General features: G+C 45.8%; 1 protein-coding gene across 1 annotated transcript; it reads left to right on the top strand.

The window, feature by feature from the left end:
• Positions 1-2,174: 2,174 nt before the first annotated feature.
• LOC144103789 (uncharacterized) lies at positions 2,175-9,345 on the top strand. The gene is made up of 5 exons (XM_077636442.1): positions 2,175-2,389; positions 3,058-3,904; positions 5,254-5,322; positions 5,789-5,878; positions 9,229-9,345. The coding sequence occupies exons 1-5, from the start codon at positions 2,175-2,177 to the stop codon at positions 9,343-9,345; spliced, it is 1,338 nt and encodes a 445-aa protein (XP_077492568.1).
• Positions 9,346-18,658: the final 9,313 nt, after the last annotated feature.

Raw genomic sequence — 18,658 nt, 5'->3', positions numbered from 1 at the left:
AGGGCCTTGCTGGGACACAACCGACGGCAAAGTGTGGTGCACCACCGCGACGCTCGATGAACAGAAAAACAATACAGGCACAAATGCAGCTTTTGCATAAATAAAGAACGCGATCGCTCCACATACCACGGGACTGACTCCGCTTGGCGCCATGGCAACGCCTGCCTTCATCCACGCCACCCACTGGGTCAAGGGCCGCATGCGTGTAGTCCACTCACTTAGGCTCCCGGTAATAGCCTGGGCGTGATCAACCGTCGCGTCGTTTGGACTGTACTTACAGGACAGAGGTGTAAGCTAAAATGTCTGAAATACCAGCTAGCGGGCTAGCTGGAACGTAGTGGTCGTTAGCATGGGACAGCATTTTCTCCTCACTGCATGGGGAAATAATTACGGGGAAAATAAGTGTTGACACGCTATTCCGCTTTGTCTGAGTAAGTGGCGATAGCGCTTTCATCAGCTGGACGCCGCTGGCAGTGGAAATACGGCATGGACATCATCAGAGAGGGGAACGTTTCTTGCTCGTAGACAGCCTGAAGCTTTGGCGGGTGGTCCTGTGGCAAGGATTCCCAAGATCTGTGCACTGCGATTCGCCTTACCACTAAGCTTTCCTCTGCACTTCAGCAAATAGCCACGCGCTGAAAAGACCACGTCGAAGCTCGTCTACCGAAGGTATCTTTGACCAATATTTTCCCTACATTGCGCAACACAGTGACATCCGGCAGACTTTCAGTCATTGTGCTCAATTGAGACAAAATCATTATTGAGATCTCTGACAGCAAGAGCATGTTTTTTTTTCATAAATCAAGTGATCAATGAATTACTGCAAGCAAACTTTTATTTCCAAGCTCTTGGTTTCAAGACGAGTTTTGGAAGCTATCTTAACTATGGTTAGAATGTAGCCATTACCAGGGCCTAAATCACGCTGATGCCTTTTTTTTTAAACCTTCTTCTACTTTGTGCACGCAACATGTTATAGTGGCTTGTTTTCTCAAAGTCAGTTTTTATCACGCCTGTGCACACGCCTCTGGGCAGTGCGAACCTTCTTCTTAAGCGTAACGGAAGCAGTATCCTTGAGTACCACAGAAATAAAGTCGTTCACAACATCGCATGGTGTAGTACCTGTAAAGAAAGCTAATGATGATGCTGGACGTGGTTTGAAAAAAAAAAGAAATGCCTTCTTTATGAGCAGTCACTTGAATTTAAATGTGAAATGACGTTCAATTGGCAATTATGAAATACTTCGAACAGTAGGTTCAAAGATTTTTTAAGCCTCAAGGACTCGGTTCACTATTATGTTGTGCTAGAAAAAGCATTATCCTTTCCCCTATTTGTTAACCTTGCTTTCCAATTCATGGGAAGCTCCATATATTCCAGAAGGTTGTAACGTGTCTGTGCCAGCACGTGTGTGAGATGCATGAAGAACTTGTAAATAAAAATAAAAAATAACATTCACTAGAGTCCGGTATGTTCTAGTAACAGAATTCGTGTGCAATCAATTTGAAGCGCTATCTGTTTTCATTATTAAACGTAATTTCGATGTGAGCGCTCTCACGGTCAGCTGACGGCGGCATCGCCATTTCCCTCCATAGAGTTCGCTCCTTGTGCACTGAGATTGGCCGCCGGATCATTACGACGCCATTGTTTGGGCAAGACCAACATACCTTCTAACCTTGACTTTTTATTCGCTATTAATCAGCTCAATCAACTGAAAAGCGGAACGTTTCGTAGTGGCATCAGTGTCCTTCATTAACTTTCGCCTGTTAAGGAAAAACTGCTTATTCTGTTGTGCTTGAATTATAATTTTCCGCAAATCTTAAGCTCCATTTTTAAGTTCTAATCATAATCCCGCGTTTTGTTAGCTATTGTCTTAGGTGACGCAAAGCTATTAAAGCCAAATTAATACTTTTACTGTCATGATAAACAATTCAGGTGACTGTACTTAGCTCTTCCTACACTGGCGTGAATTACTGTCAAGCCTGACAAATCCCCTTGCAAGAACAATGATTCCGAAACGTCCTCTAATGACTTCGAGATTAATGGCATACGAAAAAAAAACGTGAAGGCAATATTCCTAATGAAACCCGAGAACACCATCCTACCGAACCCGTACGGAAGTGGACAAAATAAAATCTCTTTTCCGGCTCATTTCTGCAGGTTTTACCACGAGCGGTAATATGAACAGATCAGCGCTCGATGTCCAGCGAGAGAAGCGCTCGGCAATCACCGTTGATGTAGCGCCTGCCAAGGGTGACATCCAGACATGTCACCGAGATGACAAGCACAAACCATCACAATACAGCAACATGCTCCGAAGTTTCGCTCTTCAAGCACGCTTCTATCGCCTCTGCGGCTGCTTCTTCGTCAAGGACATGTTTGCCAAGCCTCCCAGGTAGGAGCAAGAAAGGGATAAGTGTTTGCAGAAATGAAATCGGAAAACTTCGTAGAATTGATGAAAAAGGTTCCCACTGCGGAAAATTGCCAGTGGAGGAGAATTTCTCTGTAAAAATTCTTCAAAATTTGCGTTGACCAAAAAACATTCCAGATTTCAAGAAACCACTTAAACATCTTTGCGGGTGACCTTGCGCCGAAAAGCTATGCAGAACCTCTAACCCTAGCCTGTAAGCCTAATTGGGTATATGCTCCATGAAAGCTATTGCGTTTGAGCATAGATTTGTCTTCATTCTTGTTGTGAATTGCTGCCTGTCTTTACCTGATACGCTTAACTTTTCAACAGTTCTTTTCTTATACTGACTTGCTATTTCGTTACGTTACAGGTAAGTGTGAGTGCCCAAGTTACAGCTATTGGTAAAGAAGTAGCATAGCATAACAGTTCAAAATGTATTACTGTTGCTGGTGATGAGCAACACTTAAGAATTGCATGACAACTTAACTAGAGGCTTCGAAGCTTGTGTCAACCTACTTTTCAATATGACGGCTGTGGTACGTTACATTACTCCCCAAATAAAGAAATGCGGCTCAGCACAATTCAGTGCGCCTTCTTTTGTGTTATCCGCATTTTTCCTTTGCTGCAGAGCGTCGCTTCTTCTGTGCTCGCAGATATCCCAGGATCGTCTGGCTCCACTGGTACAGCGCTTACGCAGCAGCATGCTTCGCCTTCTATCTGTGGTTCGAGATCGACGTCGTCACCCGCGACGCGATTGAGCTCAGCGACACGCAGCGGTTCTTCACCAAGTCCCTTCTCGTCCTTCTTCACGTCGTTGTCATTGTCAACGCCAGCAATAATTTTCTGACAATGATCTTCGGTTGCCGCGGGACTCTCGACTTCTTCGCGAAAGCCGGACGTTTCGAGAAGGAAGTCAATATTCCGGCGTGTAAGTGCTGCATCCAGAAGCACTTCTTGTGGTCTGACGTGTCAGCAACACTGATGTGCGTCGTTTACTACGTAAGCTATACGATGGCGCTGTTTCACCAGGAACAGAAGGTGGTTCACACCGACGACCAGCTGAACTTTCGGGAGGTGGTCGACAGGGTATGCGGCTTCTTCGCTGCTGTGCTGTTCTTTGCGTACGACGGTGCCTGCTTTATGACCCTGCGACACTCGGCTGAGGTGCTGGAACGTTACGTGACCTTCTTGAAGGACAAGTTGGGAGACTGCATAGGCCGCAATGTTCTCGGCTGCGAAGTGGAGGCGGCGAAGAAAGTGCAAGCGATGAGGCTGCACCTGTGCACGGTCCTGGAACTCAAGCACGACATCAACGGTATCTGGCAGAGGTCCATTGTAGTGTCCAGTGTGGGAATTCTCTTAGTGACGTGTATCTCGCTGTTTACCATCATCACTGAAGGAATGAAGAGGACTGAGCTATGGATCGCCATCGGCTACTCGGCATTCTCTTGTTACGAGTTCCTCAAGCTGGCGAAAGTCAGCCAGTCACTGTCCAACGCTGTAAGTAACACATTTTTGGCACACGTCTTCAACCTTTTGTATTACCACAGTGCCTGCGAGTGCCAGATGATGAGATCGAGTATTTCCTCATCACCTGAATTTCCCAGTGTCATGGATTTTAGTCTAAGTTGGATTTCACTTTCATTTAGGTACAGTAATATACTTAGAAAAAGCAGTCACTGAAACGTTCAAATGAGTGCGTGACAGTCGTGGTTTGTAATACCAAAAATTGGAAGCCTAACCGGGTAAATGTATTTTGACGACACGACAACGAAGCTTCGCTGCAAAACTATGTCACAGCTACGAGCATGCCCACTTCACGTGTATCTGCGGGGCTCTGACCCACTGAGAAGCATTGATAGGTGACCGCGCATTATGACTGCAATGTAAGGGCGCTTCGAAAAGCCCATTAGATGCCGAAGGCAACATCGGGTTAATATGTTTACTATGAGTTACCTTGAAACTCCTTTCATCGTGCTTCCAGAATGATAAATGTAGTTCTGGGAGGCCCGATCCATCCTGCTTACGTTCGGTAATTTCAAACGCATGGTGATCTATGTTATTACTCAAAATATCTTACGCTTCAAAGCTATGGGTAATAGAAAATAAATGATGGCTTTTATTACTTCAAACATAAGATAAAACTGTTACAGGGAGAAATAATTATTTACCTTTTGTCATAAACAATAGGTGGGGTCGGTTATATGCAATAACACGAGAGCGTTAAGGGCCCCCTCCAGAGGAAGACCCGCCATCGGCGTCGTTGGCGGCGACGGCGTGAGTGAAAAGTCCCCAGAGAAGCAACTTACGTCAGGTGATATTGTAACGTCAGTACGTCATTCAGACCGGATCGTAAGCAAACTGCCTATCGTGGCAGGTAGCAGTTCAAGGGCTGGTTGCGAAGGGCTCGGGAGAGCAAGCTGCGTCGTACAAGCGTTACCGGTGGCTGGGTTTGAAAGAGCCACCAACCGGGGCAGTGGCGAATCGCTTCACGCTGCATGACTGCTCCAAGAGTATTAGTATTATCAGGAGTATTAGTATTACTAGCGCCAGGAGGTAATATTAGAACTCCCAGGGATCTAGGAATGTAATGCAGAGAATGACTAATTCCGCATATATGGGTACAATCGAATAACGTTATCGTGCAATAATACCCTTCAGGCGGAGCTTAATTATAACCTCCAGTATCTTTTTTTCCTGAGGCAGAATCTTTAAGCTAGTAGTGCTCAGCATTCAATGTGCTAGCATGGTCTTGAACGCCTCGAATATTAGCGCTACAAATGTGTGTATGGGCGCTACAAATGTGTGTTTTTACATATGAACACCTACCTTCACTTCTCTGCTTTCAGTTTCAAGATATCAAGAATTCGTGCCGAAGGACGATAACTATGGAGCGCAGCATTGCTTATAGCCTCCAGGTGAGATGATTACTCGTTCCACTGGGGACAAGTAGCCTTAAATTAGAAGTTAATTACAAGTGGTTTAAGGAGGTGAGTGTTTTATACGCGTTGAACCTCAACTTTGAAGGGTAAACAGATGTAAACATTGTGAAACGCCGTTATACAAAGCACGAATGCAATCAGCTTGATGACTCCCATTATTTTCGCTAAAAACAACAGAGTCGCATATTCAGCTATTGCGTAATATATCACCGTTCAGCTGCGAATATTGGGGGAGAGCCTAAGCACTGCTTTGTTACCTTTTGCGTGTTCCTGTTTTTAAAAAGCAAAGTACTACCACAAAAAAAAAATGTTTGAACTTTTATCCTGCATTTTTCTCCTCCTGTGTGTTTCTTTGTAGCTCGTAAAGCATTGGGTTATTACCATTGCAGCCTTTTCACCGCCTAGCGTCATGGTAACCGGCTAATTGTCAGTTCCCCCTTAGGTCCAGCACTTGCACGACAGCATTAACCCGGACGACATCTGCCTCAGTGGGAGCGATTTCTTCAAAATCAACTTGGGACTGCTGGTTTCCGTAAGTTGTTTCAAACATATGTTGATGGACTTACCTTGCTTCTGCGTGTGTAATGCTTGCTTGCATTGAGTTGTGAATGTACCGTAGGTACTCACCATAGTGAACGCGCTCGTATAATCAACCCGCTTACAATGGCTGTGAAAAAAAGGCAGTTTTCCCCCTTTTATGCCATGAATGCACCCTCTGCATTTTCCAAGAAGTCATCTAGCAACGATGGTTAATGCTAGCAGGCATCCTCTTTTGAACGCCGAAAAAAAATGAGCAATAATATAAAGCCCATCTTTCGAATGTCGAGGCCATCATACTTCACCCTGAAGAACTGCCGCCAATTACAATGCGCAACCAATAGAAATCACTCCTTGTCGCAAAGTTTTTCTCCGTTTTATCTGCTGTATAAAGGGTTGGCCCAACTCGTCGCGTTTGAGCTCCACGCTGAAGGCTCTCAGTTTTGCTGTAGGGAACTCTAATTGTGCGCTCTTTGGACAGACCTAAGGGCTGTTATGCGAGTTATATGTGCGAAGTTAAAGTATAATTTGTTGCATACCCACTCCAGCACAGAAAACGTGCTGAATTATGGGTTTCGTTTATAAGGTAAGTAGTAGACGATGAAGTATTAATCCCTCCAGCCTGCCTTTAACGCGACAGCGGTAAGGAGCTCGCGTCGCAGAAAACCCGGCGTCGTTGACAGGAAGCGAAAAATTCACGAAAAATCCCCTGAGAAGCGCCTATAGGTGACATGACCTTGCGGCGTCATCACAACCTGCGCACTCGATTGTGAGCAAAGGGCTCACCGTAGTATGTGGCAGTTAAATTAATGATCGCTTGCTCGGCAAGAGCAACCTGGGTCACACAAGCACCACCGGTGGCAGCAGCTGCCATCGCAGGGCAGTAGCGCATCGCATAACCGCTGCACCACTGCGCCAGCAGTGATATTAAGACTCCCACGTATCAGTGAATGTCAAGTACAGAACGACCTTCTGCATACGTGAGAAATTATCCAGTACGGTATCGCGTCATAGCCTCAAGGCGGAGCTTAAATGCCTCTTCCAATTTTTCTTTTCTGTACCAGATCAAATTTCTTCTGGATAGGTTACATGGTGCTCTGAACGCATTTCCCAAAAGTATGCTGATATTTTTAGGGAACAGCAGGGCGTTTATTATGCGAGTGAAAACAGTATAAGAACTGGAGAGCGTTTCCTCCCACACAAGCTTTGAGGACTTTGAACATGTAAAACTAGCCGGTCCTGTTAAGGGTGCATTTTCTTATTTTCTGCAAATGAAAAAAGCACCCAATAGCGGGACTGTTGTATGCAGCTAACCGCGATGTACTGGTCACGACCGCTTCCACAACCATGCAGTCCCTGCGTCTTAACGTCATAGCGTTAAGGAGCCCGCGTCGTCGTCGTCGTCGTCGCCATTAGCCGTGAGCGCGAAAAATGCAAAAAATACCCCACAGAAGCGACCTACGTGGCAGGAGGGGGGGGGGGGGGGGGGGTCACCTAGGTAACATGACGTTCTGACGCCATCACAACTTGCCCACCGGATTGTTAGCAAACTGCCCACCGTGTTAGGTGGCAGTAAATGAATTACTGGTCGCGAGAGGTTGCTCGAAACGAGCAGCCTGGGCCTTACAAGCGCCATCTGTGGCAGCAGCTGTCATTGCTGAGGGCAGCGGGTGCCGCTGCACCACGACTCCTGCAGAGTAGCATGACTCCCAGTGATCAATGTATGCCATGTAAAGTAGAGAATGGCCAATTCTCCATGTGGGCACTAACCCTTTCACGTTATCGCGTCATACCTTTAAGACGAAGCACCCTGCACTTTTTTCATAGCACTTTTCGGTGGCTGATTGGCGAGCGTCCATCTGCTGTGGGGCAGGTAGGTTTCTTATATTTTATCTCTACTGGCATCCAATAAGAGCTTCACATTTGTACAGGCATTTACAGAGGAGACGCTTGCTTTTCTCCAATCCGACCAGGCCTTTCTTCGGCACACAGAGAGGTTCGCCCTGACAAGCGAGGGTGTATTTTTTGAGCGTTTTCACTTCTGCTTCATTAGACCCGTTGTGAAGTCGTCATGTATATGGCTTCTCTGAACGCGGGCGAACATTTCCCTTGTACATATACTCATCATTTTCGTGTGCAGCATCCAGAAGGTTCACCCGCGCACGCTAGTTCTACATCAGCGGATCCTGTTTGCGGCTTCAGCTTTGCACTGAATATGCGTGAGATTTTAATTACAGTGTGCAAAATATAAGGTACTAAAAATGTAAACAGTGTTGAATTAATTCATATTATGAGGAAATTCAATTGTAGGTTGAAGACTTCGCCGCTATAAAAGGCGACGCAATAGATAAACGCCATGTCGTGTCTTCGTTGTATCGCCTTTCAGGGCTCCAACGATCACACCCTGACTGCAGAATCAGGTTGCTGATACCAGAAAACAGTGCCATATTACACTGCTTTGGGATTTAGTGTGCCTGTGCAGAAACTTACATCGGCTGTTTCTAAATCTTCGCGACAGATTTTTCTTTTGCAGCCGTGAAGGATACATAGGTGCGGTGTGTCCAAGTGGATTGTATGGCACCACCGACAATTATTTACACTGCATACACTGCATATTACGCATACACTGCATATTAATTACAAATAAATAACAAAAATGTGTTAATGCTTACAATATTTTTTGTGTGTGTGGCACAAGATAATGTGGCAAAATTGCAGCCCACAAACAATGATGGCGAGTTCGACTTCTAAAATGTTGGAATCGACATTGTTCTCTGAGTGTTTAACGTGAAAAACACGCCTTCGAAATCTTGTTCGTATGGCTTTATGGTATCGCACAATATTTAAATGGCGTCATTTAAAGCAGAAAATATTTAAGCAGTTCATGTGATTTATAACGAAGAAAATGTTGATGCTGTTTGCGTGATGTCACCACGTGCAGCGACACCGTTTGATGAATCTACAATATGAAACAGCCAAACTAAATATTGTTCCAAAGCATTTGTCTCATGTTCAACATCTTGGACCATGGTGGCAGCTTGGAAGTTTTGAAAAGGCGGTCATTTTCAATTGCTACGCCTTTCAAGTGCGCATTATTACCTTTTGCCCTAGAACCAAGAATCTGATATTTGATTACCACCTTTTGAAATTGCCATCATAAATTACCCTTTGTCAAGTAAATAATATTGGCCTTGCTGTACAATTAAACAGCACAAACCTCAGCGACGTGTTTGACTCAGCTTTTAAAAGAGACATATCATGTGCAGTGTATGAGTGCCAAACAAGACATTTTGTTTCATGATCGACGCTCCGTGTCCATTATGATTACCATGTTTTTTTCTTCAGATGGCAGGTTCCATGATAACGTACACAGTCATACTAGTGCAGACAAGTCCAGACTTGGAGGCTGCATTGGCATGCCCGTCTGATGGCATCAAAACAAGCACGGCGCTGCCGATTTGAGCAGAAGGAGAAATAAACGTATGAAACACGGAACTACTTTCACTTTCATGAGAGCGAAGTCGACGTCAAACCTCTGTAGAGCATCCGAGCTGGGAGTCGTGACTCAGAAGAAGAGGAGCTCGTCAGCAGCTGCGGGCTTTCAGGTAATGTGCTCATTCAGCCCCAGGCACACGCAAGTGTTAACGCCGTTCACTTAGGCGAAAGTGTCCCCTCAAGAACCCAGCACCTATGGTAAGGTGCTAGGACGATAAGTAAGCGGTACAACGCAATTTCAGGATTACCGCGAATTTATTAGGCGCCGCACGTACAGTGGCGACTAACAAAGGCTGCCAGTGGTAATCGGTTTCCGGAAGAGGAGGTGAATGTCTCCTTGATATTCCCGAAGATTGAGGATTGGCAACCACCTGACACTCTTCTTATTGACATGCTCCTGAACCCCAGCGCCACGCGCTGCCACTTTAGCACACGCCACTGTACGTCCAAAAGCTTTAGCGTTGCGTAGGGTGGAGTCCAGCAGTTCACTGGCACTCGGTAAGCTGAAACATAAATTTTGAACATTCTGATCATAGAGGTGGAGTTGAAGAGGGCTGATGCATCAATGATTCTGTTGGCTTGAAGCGCTTACCTGCTGAGAACAACCACAACGAAAGACTCTCGCATGCATGCCATTAGAGCAGCTGCTCGGGGAGAAGGTTATAGCATGACGAAATAAAGGAAAGACACGACTCCAGGTCACCCGCATCTATAGGCAATGATGCAGAGCATATACATAAATGTTTCCGTCTAAAACATGATTCATTACGCTAAGATAGTGGCTTTGAACTTTTATGCATAATTAATTCACCATTTATACAGTAATCAAAGCGTAGCTGCGTAATTATTCTATCGTATGCCCAACTCATTTCAGCATGAGCTCGAGCAGAAATACTCCTTCTTGTACAATGGTTCGCACTTCCTCAAAAACGAAATAATAAAAAACTGCACGATACCTTTGCCTCTCAGTGCTTGGTAAAAGTTGTTACAGGAAAAAGCTCTCGCTACAGATGATGGCAGGGTCTATTCTCCACTAAAATGCCTTAGGGCTTCACCTCTGAAGGGCTATGGTTCATGGCTTATGGAGGTTTAACGTCCCAAAGCGCCTCATGCTATGGGGGATGCCGTAGTGGAGGGCTCCGGATCCTTCCAACCACCTGGTGCTCTTTAACGGGCACTGACATCGCACAACACACCGACTTCTAGCATTTCGCCTCCATCGAAATGCGACCGCCGCGGCCGGGATCGAACCCGCGTCTTTCGGGTCAGCAGCCGATCGTCATAACCACTCAGCCACCGCGGCGGCTCAGAAGGGTTAAACAAGGTGTTAATCCTAAGACAGTAAACAATTTTGAAAAAAATATATTTTTTTAGTTAAACCAGCGCATTTTTGGACGTGGTATTCTCAGTGGTGCAATGCATCAAAAAGCACCTAAGACGTGCTAACCAGCAAGCTGGTTAACAAATATTGAAAAGTTGACTTTTCATATACTGCTGTTCGACTGTATATTTATCGAGAGGCTTGCAGACACCATAAACAATACCCATATCAGTACATTAGCAACACCATAAGCAATGCCAATATTGTTACGGTACAGAGGCGCGAAGCGAAGAGGAAGTTGGCCTGTCGCTAGACAGTATACGACGACAAGGACGCTGCAGCCAGTGCTGGTTTCTGGTGTTGCTTCTGTGTACGGCCTACCGTTCCTGCTGCTGAACTAACCCCGTAACAATATTTGGACTGATAACAGAGAAAAGAGCAGCGCTGACCACGCCAAACGTACTCAAGTGCGGCGAACCATTATCCTTCCGGAGGGAAAGGAGGAGGAGAAGGGGGAGCTCGGGCAAAGCCACCTAGACACTGGCTCGGGAGCGACGCGTATCTCTTGAAGGGCCAAACCCTCGCCTTTTTTTTTTTGCGCACTTCACACGCTTCGTTATAAGGTGGGCCCCAGCGCGCTGCGGCATGCTCCCGAGCGTTGCAAGTGATACTGCGCGTGATACTACGTCCGTATATACGGCTTGGTTAAAGCGGTGGCTTTGTGTACGTCGTGTGGTCTTTCATATAGTGACTGTGAAACAGGAAACAGTGTCCGTGTGTACGTGGGCAAGAGCAACTGTCGTCGCGTCATACCCCTAGAGGCGCAGCTTTAGTGTCCCCTCAGTTGCCTCTCCCCCCCCCCCCCTCACCTCGCATGGATACCCAGCGTATTCGCATCTTTCATCGCGTTTAATTAACATTACGGCACGCGTTGAATCGGTTACGCTCACCCTGTCACTGGTGCGCCATTTCAAAGACGGAGTCAAGCACCGTTAGCGATGGCATCTAGTGCTACTGAGCCTGTGGGTCTCATGCTCGCCTGCCTCTCCGTGCACCGAGGCTGTGATGAAGACTTCGACAGCGCCAAACGCTACAGCACAGTTCTGTATAGCGCCCGTAGTGTACCAGCCCGAAAACCTACCCTACGCAAGCCATTCGCTGTTAAAAGAGGTGAGTGCATGTATTCTTCAGGACGCAGAAAAGCGTGACAATAACACTTGTCCACAAGTCCCATCAGGCTCCCTTCTAAGCAACTGTTCGAACAGGGCCCCTTGAAAAATTATTGATGTTTAAGTGCGAGTTACGACAGCGGTAGCTTTGCACACGAACTAGTAGTGACGAAATCGTGGAATGATTGCGCACATTTTTGGCAGTGCTTCTAGCCATCCTTGCTTAGTTCTTCCCCTGCTATATTAGTCAAAAACAATTTTTATTGAACAGTGGTATGTAAGTCGAATGAAGACAGTGACCACAAATTCAGCTGTCTACAGCAGAACATCTGTTGACGATATTTTCAGGTGTTCTGAAAGACCGTGCTTCTAGATTCCTTTCCGCATTTCACTTCGTTATTTCGCTCAGCCTATGGGCAGAAGCCGGAACAAAAATATGTTCCGCATGCAGTGCTCAGTTCAACCACATGAGGTAATGTTTTGTCTTTATGCACTCATTCGCTGCCTTAATAAAAAAAAATGGCAGTGGCTTAGCTAGGCTATATGCCAGGATATACGTAGCGAGAGGTACGTTTCCCTGGCTGAGCTTGTTTTTCGGAAACTCGAATGGTGTGATCAGTTACACGACATACCTTCACGTCCTCTTTTGTTGGTTCCCGTTGCCTGACACCTTCCATAGGCTCCATTTCGGCGGCTATGCGCCGCCTATTACGCTTGGCAGTCAGGCATCTCCGTTTGGCACGCCGTTATTCCTCTCTCTGTTCGGGAGTCCCCGCTGCTCTCTTCGCCTTCTGACGCTCATTCTCTCTTCGTTGAACAGCCAAGTGCCAGGCGGCAACCTCAGGATCGGAAGAGTTAATGTTCTCTTGTTTATAGCGCGGTTTAGCAGCGGCTGGACTCTCCTTCTGTGCATCCATATCAAGCGTTGCGATACAGCCGCCGATTACATCTCCGCCTTTTGTACGAAATGCTGCGCATGCGACGACGCGCGTTTCGGGTGATAGAGCGGCGTGCGGCGAGGCGGTGGTGACGAACGCGGCGCAGCTGTGGGGTCTCTCTGGTTACGATAGTATCGGCGCATGCGCACAACTGCTCATCCGCGTGACGTCACGCTCGGCCCCGACGGTGGAGCGTGCGCGCGGCGACGGCGAAGCGCACGCAGCACTTTGCTCCTCTCCGGTTGCCATGGTAACGGCGCATGCGCACAACTGGCCTCTCCCATGTACCGCGAAATGCTTGACTGGTAGCCGAGTGTAGCTCTCGCTACAAAAAAAAAATTATGGCACTAAATTGAAGTTTTAGGAAGAAAGCATTTTTGCCGAATAAGTGATTTCGTGCTCGAAACTGTGCGTGAGCATTGAGGGCTATTGAGTACCGGCGCAACGCCAGGCTAAGCCTCCTTGCAAGGCAGCGTCTCGTCTCGGTCAAACCCATTCATCCGTCCTCAGCGTCATTCGGGCAGCAGAGTGCCGTACCCTCACTGTTTACAACGGAATCCGCGAGTGATGGCTCCATGGCTCCGCACGAGAGCGCGGATAGCGCAACGTGCGCTGGATTGCAACAATCGGAGGTCCTCCTCGACCCTTCTCTTCGCGGCTTCAGCTTCTTTCAGCCGGCCCCGTCTAAATGCTTGGCGGCTTGGAATTATTTCAGTCATCGGGGGGAGAGGAGTGATTCACTACCAGTGAGGCGTATATGCATGCCTCTTTTCGATGCCTGCGCTTCGCACGTTCCGGCACGCGGGGCAAGTGTCCATCGAGTCGGAGCGGCAGTGTGCATGCGCCGCTCCAGGAAAGACTTGCAGGACAGAACATGCTGTCGACGCATGCGCAGCACGGTTCGACAATGCTCGTTTAGGTTCGCCTCCGTGTTCTTCCATCGGTCCGGCTGAGTGCCGCGTTCTCTAGCCCTCCGTTCTGGTGCCAAGGTCACCCGCGGCACGCCGACTACGGAAGCTAAGAGCCTTTCATGTTCAAAGGGCTCATCAACTTCCTCGCCAGACTTTACATAATGCATCTAAACAGTTTGCGTAGGCACAAAATTTAGCAAAAATCCTCCCATTTGAGCAAACGCTCTGACTGTCTCTTAAATCTTTCACCACCCATGATAATCACTTTTAAGTAGAGATTCATCTATCTTTGCCGAATAAGCCTTTGAAGCAAGGCCGCTCGAGGCATGAATGTTCTTTTATATCGTCACCACGTAAGCAAAGCTACACGTGCTACACTGGAAACCAGTTCTGCGAACTAAAGCGAAAATTCCTTAGTGGTGCCTCAGGTAAAGTGCACATCATGTTGTCTAGTCATTGGTAGAGGAGTGACTACCATAGAGGATTTTATAAGCGATTTTTATGTGTCGGTCTCGATGGAATATGAGCTTATGTGGCGGTAGTTATGAATTGGAGGTTTCTCGGGGCTAGAGCGGTGTAGAGATGACAGGCTTATTTTAAGACAAATGGCGAATTACATTTCCGTCAACGCTCGCTGTTGCGGTTTTCTAAATTACCGAAGAGCGCTTTCAAAAACGTCCTTGTCTTTACCTTTATTAATTCCTTTCCATTACTGAGAGCCGGAGCGAAAGCTGAGGGCTATAATCTTCGACAAAGACATTCACTTGGGTTGACGTTCAGCGAGAAGTCAAAGGAACATGTTAGAAAAACATATGACAAGAGCAGTTAGAACCATAAATGAAAATCTTAAAGACAGAAATGGGATCACATGTAATTTGGGTCACACAGGATCACAAAAGTATAAAAAAATCGTCAATGAGAAATGTAATGAGTTAAGATTAACATAACACGGCGTGTTGCGTCGCGAACACTGCAGATGCAAAGCCACGTTTCAGCAACAGGGTTTAAAGAAACTGTTTGGTGGCATGGTTCGTTAAAATTGGCTAACGTGTCAACACGAAAGAATAAAGGTGACTGGTAGTTTCTATCTTGGCGCCTATAGTCAGTTCTTGTGACAACTGTCCTTCTGAGTCCTCTCCGAAGAAAATATTGTGAACTTAGCTTTGGACAACATAAAGCTTGCTGTTTTTATGTGCTGTAAGAGTTTGCTATAATAAACCTGGTTTGATTTGATTAATGAGTGCTTTGGAGAAACCGGACGTGAGGAAAGAAGATTAGGCGGCTTGCCATTGAAGTTTACAAATAATAGTAGGGTTGTCTTATGGAGACAACTTCTGTTGTCTTCCCCAACTGACTGGACAAAGGTGGCGATTAAATATGCAGTAAAACTGAGCTTGTAGCTGTATGAGACTATACATGCAGACAACCTGCGCTGGTCTGCCGCGTTAATCGCAGCGCCGTAATGCATAACCTTGCGAGAAGAGTACGGACGTGAGTTTTACGTGAAATAAGTCATGCAACCCCGTCTGACCTTTTTTGTCGGCTTCGATGGGTTGTTCAAATGCCCCCTTTATCTCGTCATAACGCCAATGCTGTGGGACCACGTGTACGTATAGACTGCTGAAGATAATATACAGACTGAACTGAATTTATTTTTATTTTATTTTATTTATTTATTGATACTGCGATCTTTTACAAGACCTTCGCATCCATAAACAAAGATAAATCTAAGAGGAATTCATGAAAAATGAGGGGCAACAGACGACTCTATGACCACGGGCAATTTCGCAATGTTTGGCACCACTGAAGCAATTTAAATTTTAAAAAAATTTTGAAGAGTAAATAATTTCGCACTAACGGGTCTGCCACTTGTTCTGCGGCTCTAAAAACGGTGTGCCTACAGAAAGCAACAGTTTATTTAGAGAGAGGTACGCGTACAAAGATTTTTTTTTAATGCAGAGTGCATGTTTGGGCAGCCATAATATTATCTGGCACCTATCGTGGACTAATGGCGAGGATGAAAGACGGAGCTCTTCTTTTATGAACAGGGAGGAACTGAGTACTGCACATACATCAAGCACGTCAGCGTCGTAATCTCCGTGATTTCTACACTGATGGTTTGAGAGTTCCGCGAATTCGCAAAAGAAAAATCACGAATACGCACCGAAACTCCAGTGGGGTTTACAACTTTATTGCACTAATTTGGTTTTCAAATGAACTGAACTTCTTAGCGTTTTTTTTAACAAAAAGCCGGTGTAGAGCAGTGCTGTTCCAAAGGCGTGGACGAGGCTACTTCACACTTTCACTTGTTTGCACGAGGATGACCGTGTATGTGACGATTGATCCGGCAAGCTGGAGGGTTAGGCAGCAAGAAACACAATTTGCCGATCAACAACCGCTGTTGATTATTGTGAGCAGTAGCATTGGTAACGAGTTCATTTCATAGCAGATAGACGGGACACAGATTTGAAAATACAGAAATACAAGCACATACCAAGCAAAAAAACAGTGCAAATACAAGCTTACAAAGAGCAAAAAATGGCGGCAAGCTCAGTAACATTAATCAGTTTAGATGTTTTTCAAATAAATCCAATGATTTCTGCATGACAACATCATTGGTGCGAATATTCCAATCAGTGATGGTATTTGGAAAGAAATATTCTCCACTGCCTACTCTTTTTCAGGCATGGTATACTTCACGTTGTAAAAACGACCGGAATGGCACAAACATGTTTCAGGCGCATATAAAAAAAATACATGCTAACGAGAGATGGCAAAGATTAGTGTTTTGCTATACCCTACCTAAGACAAACTCTGGAAGTAAGAATAGCGAAGTACAAATTCCCTGCATAAAGGACCAGCTCCAGAAAGAGGCGTTCTGTGAGTCGAAGCGAATGAAATATAACCCAACAGAGGACAACAAAGTGCACCTACAGGTGTCTATTTACGTTATCTTGTCGCTAAAGGCGCAGTTATTAGCTCCAAAAGATAGTTTCTTTTTCTAGCCGCCAGCTTAAAGTTAGCTACCAGGCGGTTTAGTGGGGCATTTACCACCAACTGCGAAAAAACAAATTTGCAGCACAGTGCAGAGATTCGGTATGTGTAATGAAAGCCCAAATTTCTGAGTCGTTTTTGTTTCTTTCGAGCTTTTTGCGATGACAGAATAGAGCACATTGAGATCTATTAGTTGGATGCTCTCAATGCAGATAAATGTATTCTGCGCTGAAGCAGATTATTATTCCCTGAAATATTATAACGAATATGAAGAAAACATTACTAAAGGTGTCGTTTGCGTTTTGTAAATTAACTACAAAATCTGTGGCACAAGTTCAGAATTTCATTTATTGCGACTGCATCACGACTGACAGAAGAACTAAAACTTTAGTCACACTTCGTTGATGCCTTAATCTTTTTCCTGCCAATGTTCTGTAATTGGAGCATGTGAAACTCAATTTTTTATTTCCCTTCAAAGTACACCCTTCTCCGAAATATTTGTTTTCGCATGCTGCGTGATGACTGTAGAAAACATCGCAGCTATGATATTTATTAATGACTTATCTAAAAACTGAATTATAACTTTGGTAGTATCAAAGCTCGAAGGGCGACGATATTCCTACCTTAGAGCCTCCGCATAGCGCGGGCTGGCATCAGCGCAGCACCATTCCGTCTATGAGATCTTTGCTTGGTAAATGGGTCTTTGGCCCCACCCTGAGCAAACAAAAAAAAATACCTTGTACCATGGCGCTCTTTGGCCGCTGATGCCATTGCGGCTTGAAAATTCACTACCATCATCGAGATGTGTGGGAATTTCGTAGATGTTATTGGGCAGCGTGTTTTGTGAGCAGCGTCCGAACCGTTGTTCTACGTATCTTAGACCACGGTTGCACCCGCCGCGTAACTTCGAGCTCTCACCTCCCGGCTGCGTTTCAGGGGCGCTTCGAAGCATTTCACGCGTCTCACGCCGTGATGGCAAAGACTGCACGAAGCAAGGCCGGAGCACATGCAGGCTGGGGTCACGATCCGCTCCTCGCCCGCAAGCGTTGAAGACGGCAAAAAAAAAAAAAAATGTGCGAAACGCGTGCAAAGGGCGGTCACGTGATCACGGAACGCATCCGCGAATGGGTCGTCGTGGGACGTGTGTACCATAGCTATGCTGTAAAAGTCCCTGCTCAAGAAATGCTTTCCTGCCTACCGCTGCTTCTGAAGGATTGAATGCGATTGACCTCGCACTGTGAAATGAGACATTGCGCAAGCATAATGGCTTCCTCTACAATTTCCTCTCTGTAATTTGCGAAGGCATTGCTGACAACTGTAAGGTTGCCTTCATGCAGCAAGAAGGACAAATTCGCGCTGCACGAATCGTAAGAGTTCTTTCAGACGACTTTAGCTTTCTGCATATGGAACGCGGCAATGTTCTAAAAATGGAACAATGAAAAAGTATCCTTCGTCGTTGCGAATGTTGCTGCAATTCTTTTGTGAGACTTATTTTAGAATGCATATGCGAACTGCCAATACGAATTTCCGTCTTGGAAATAGGGCTTCATAGTCCAGCGCTTAAAAGTTAACTACATTCTCGGCGGAGTTGTTTCCATAATTAATGTTTCAGTTTGCAAAATTTGTAAGGCGTACTGCATGATTTAAGACGGACAAAACGCAGCCCTAAAGCAAGAAGGACCAGACAGGCAATATTTCCAGGAACAGTAATGTACTTGCTGTATCAACTGCGTTGTGCAAGGATAAAAACTTAAAAAGGAGTCCGCTTAATACTTCCGCATCTGGCAGAAGGAACACACCGCAGCTTGAAGGAATAACAAGCACTAATATAAATTAGGAATACCTGAAAGGGTTTAAGCCGTAGTCTATTCTTTGCAAAGTGGCGAAAGATAACCAAACTAGTGAAAGGAATATATTCACACAGATATGAACCTTTACCAATGGGAA

Source organism: Amblyomma americanum, chromosome 9 (assembly GCF_052857255.1).
Source record: "Amblyomma americanum isolate KBUSLIRL-KWMA chromosome 9, ASM5285725v1, whole genome shotgun sequence".
Classification (NCBI taxonomy): Eukaryota; Metazoa; Arthropoda; class Arachnida; order Ixodida; family Ixodidae; genus Amblyomma; species Amblyomma americanum.
Note: the sequence above shows the minus strand (reverse complement) of the source record. Positions and strands in the feature narration are given on the sequence as shown.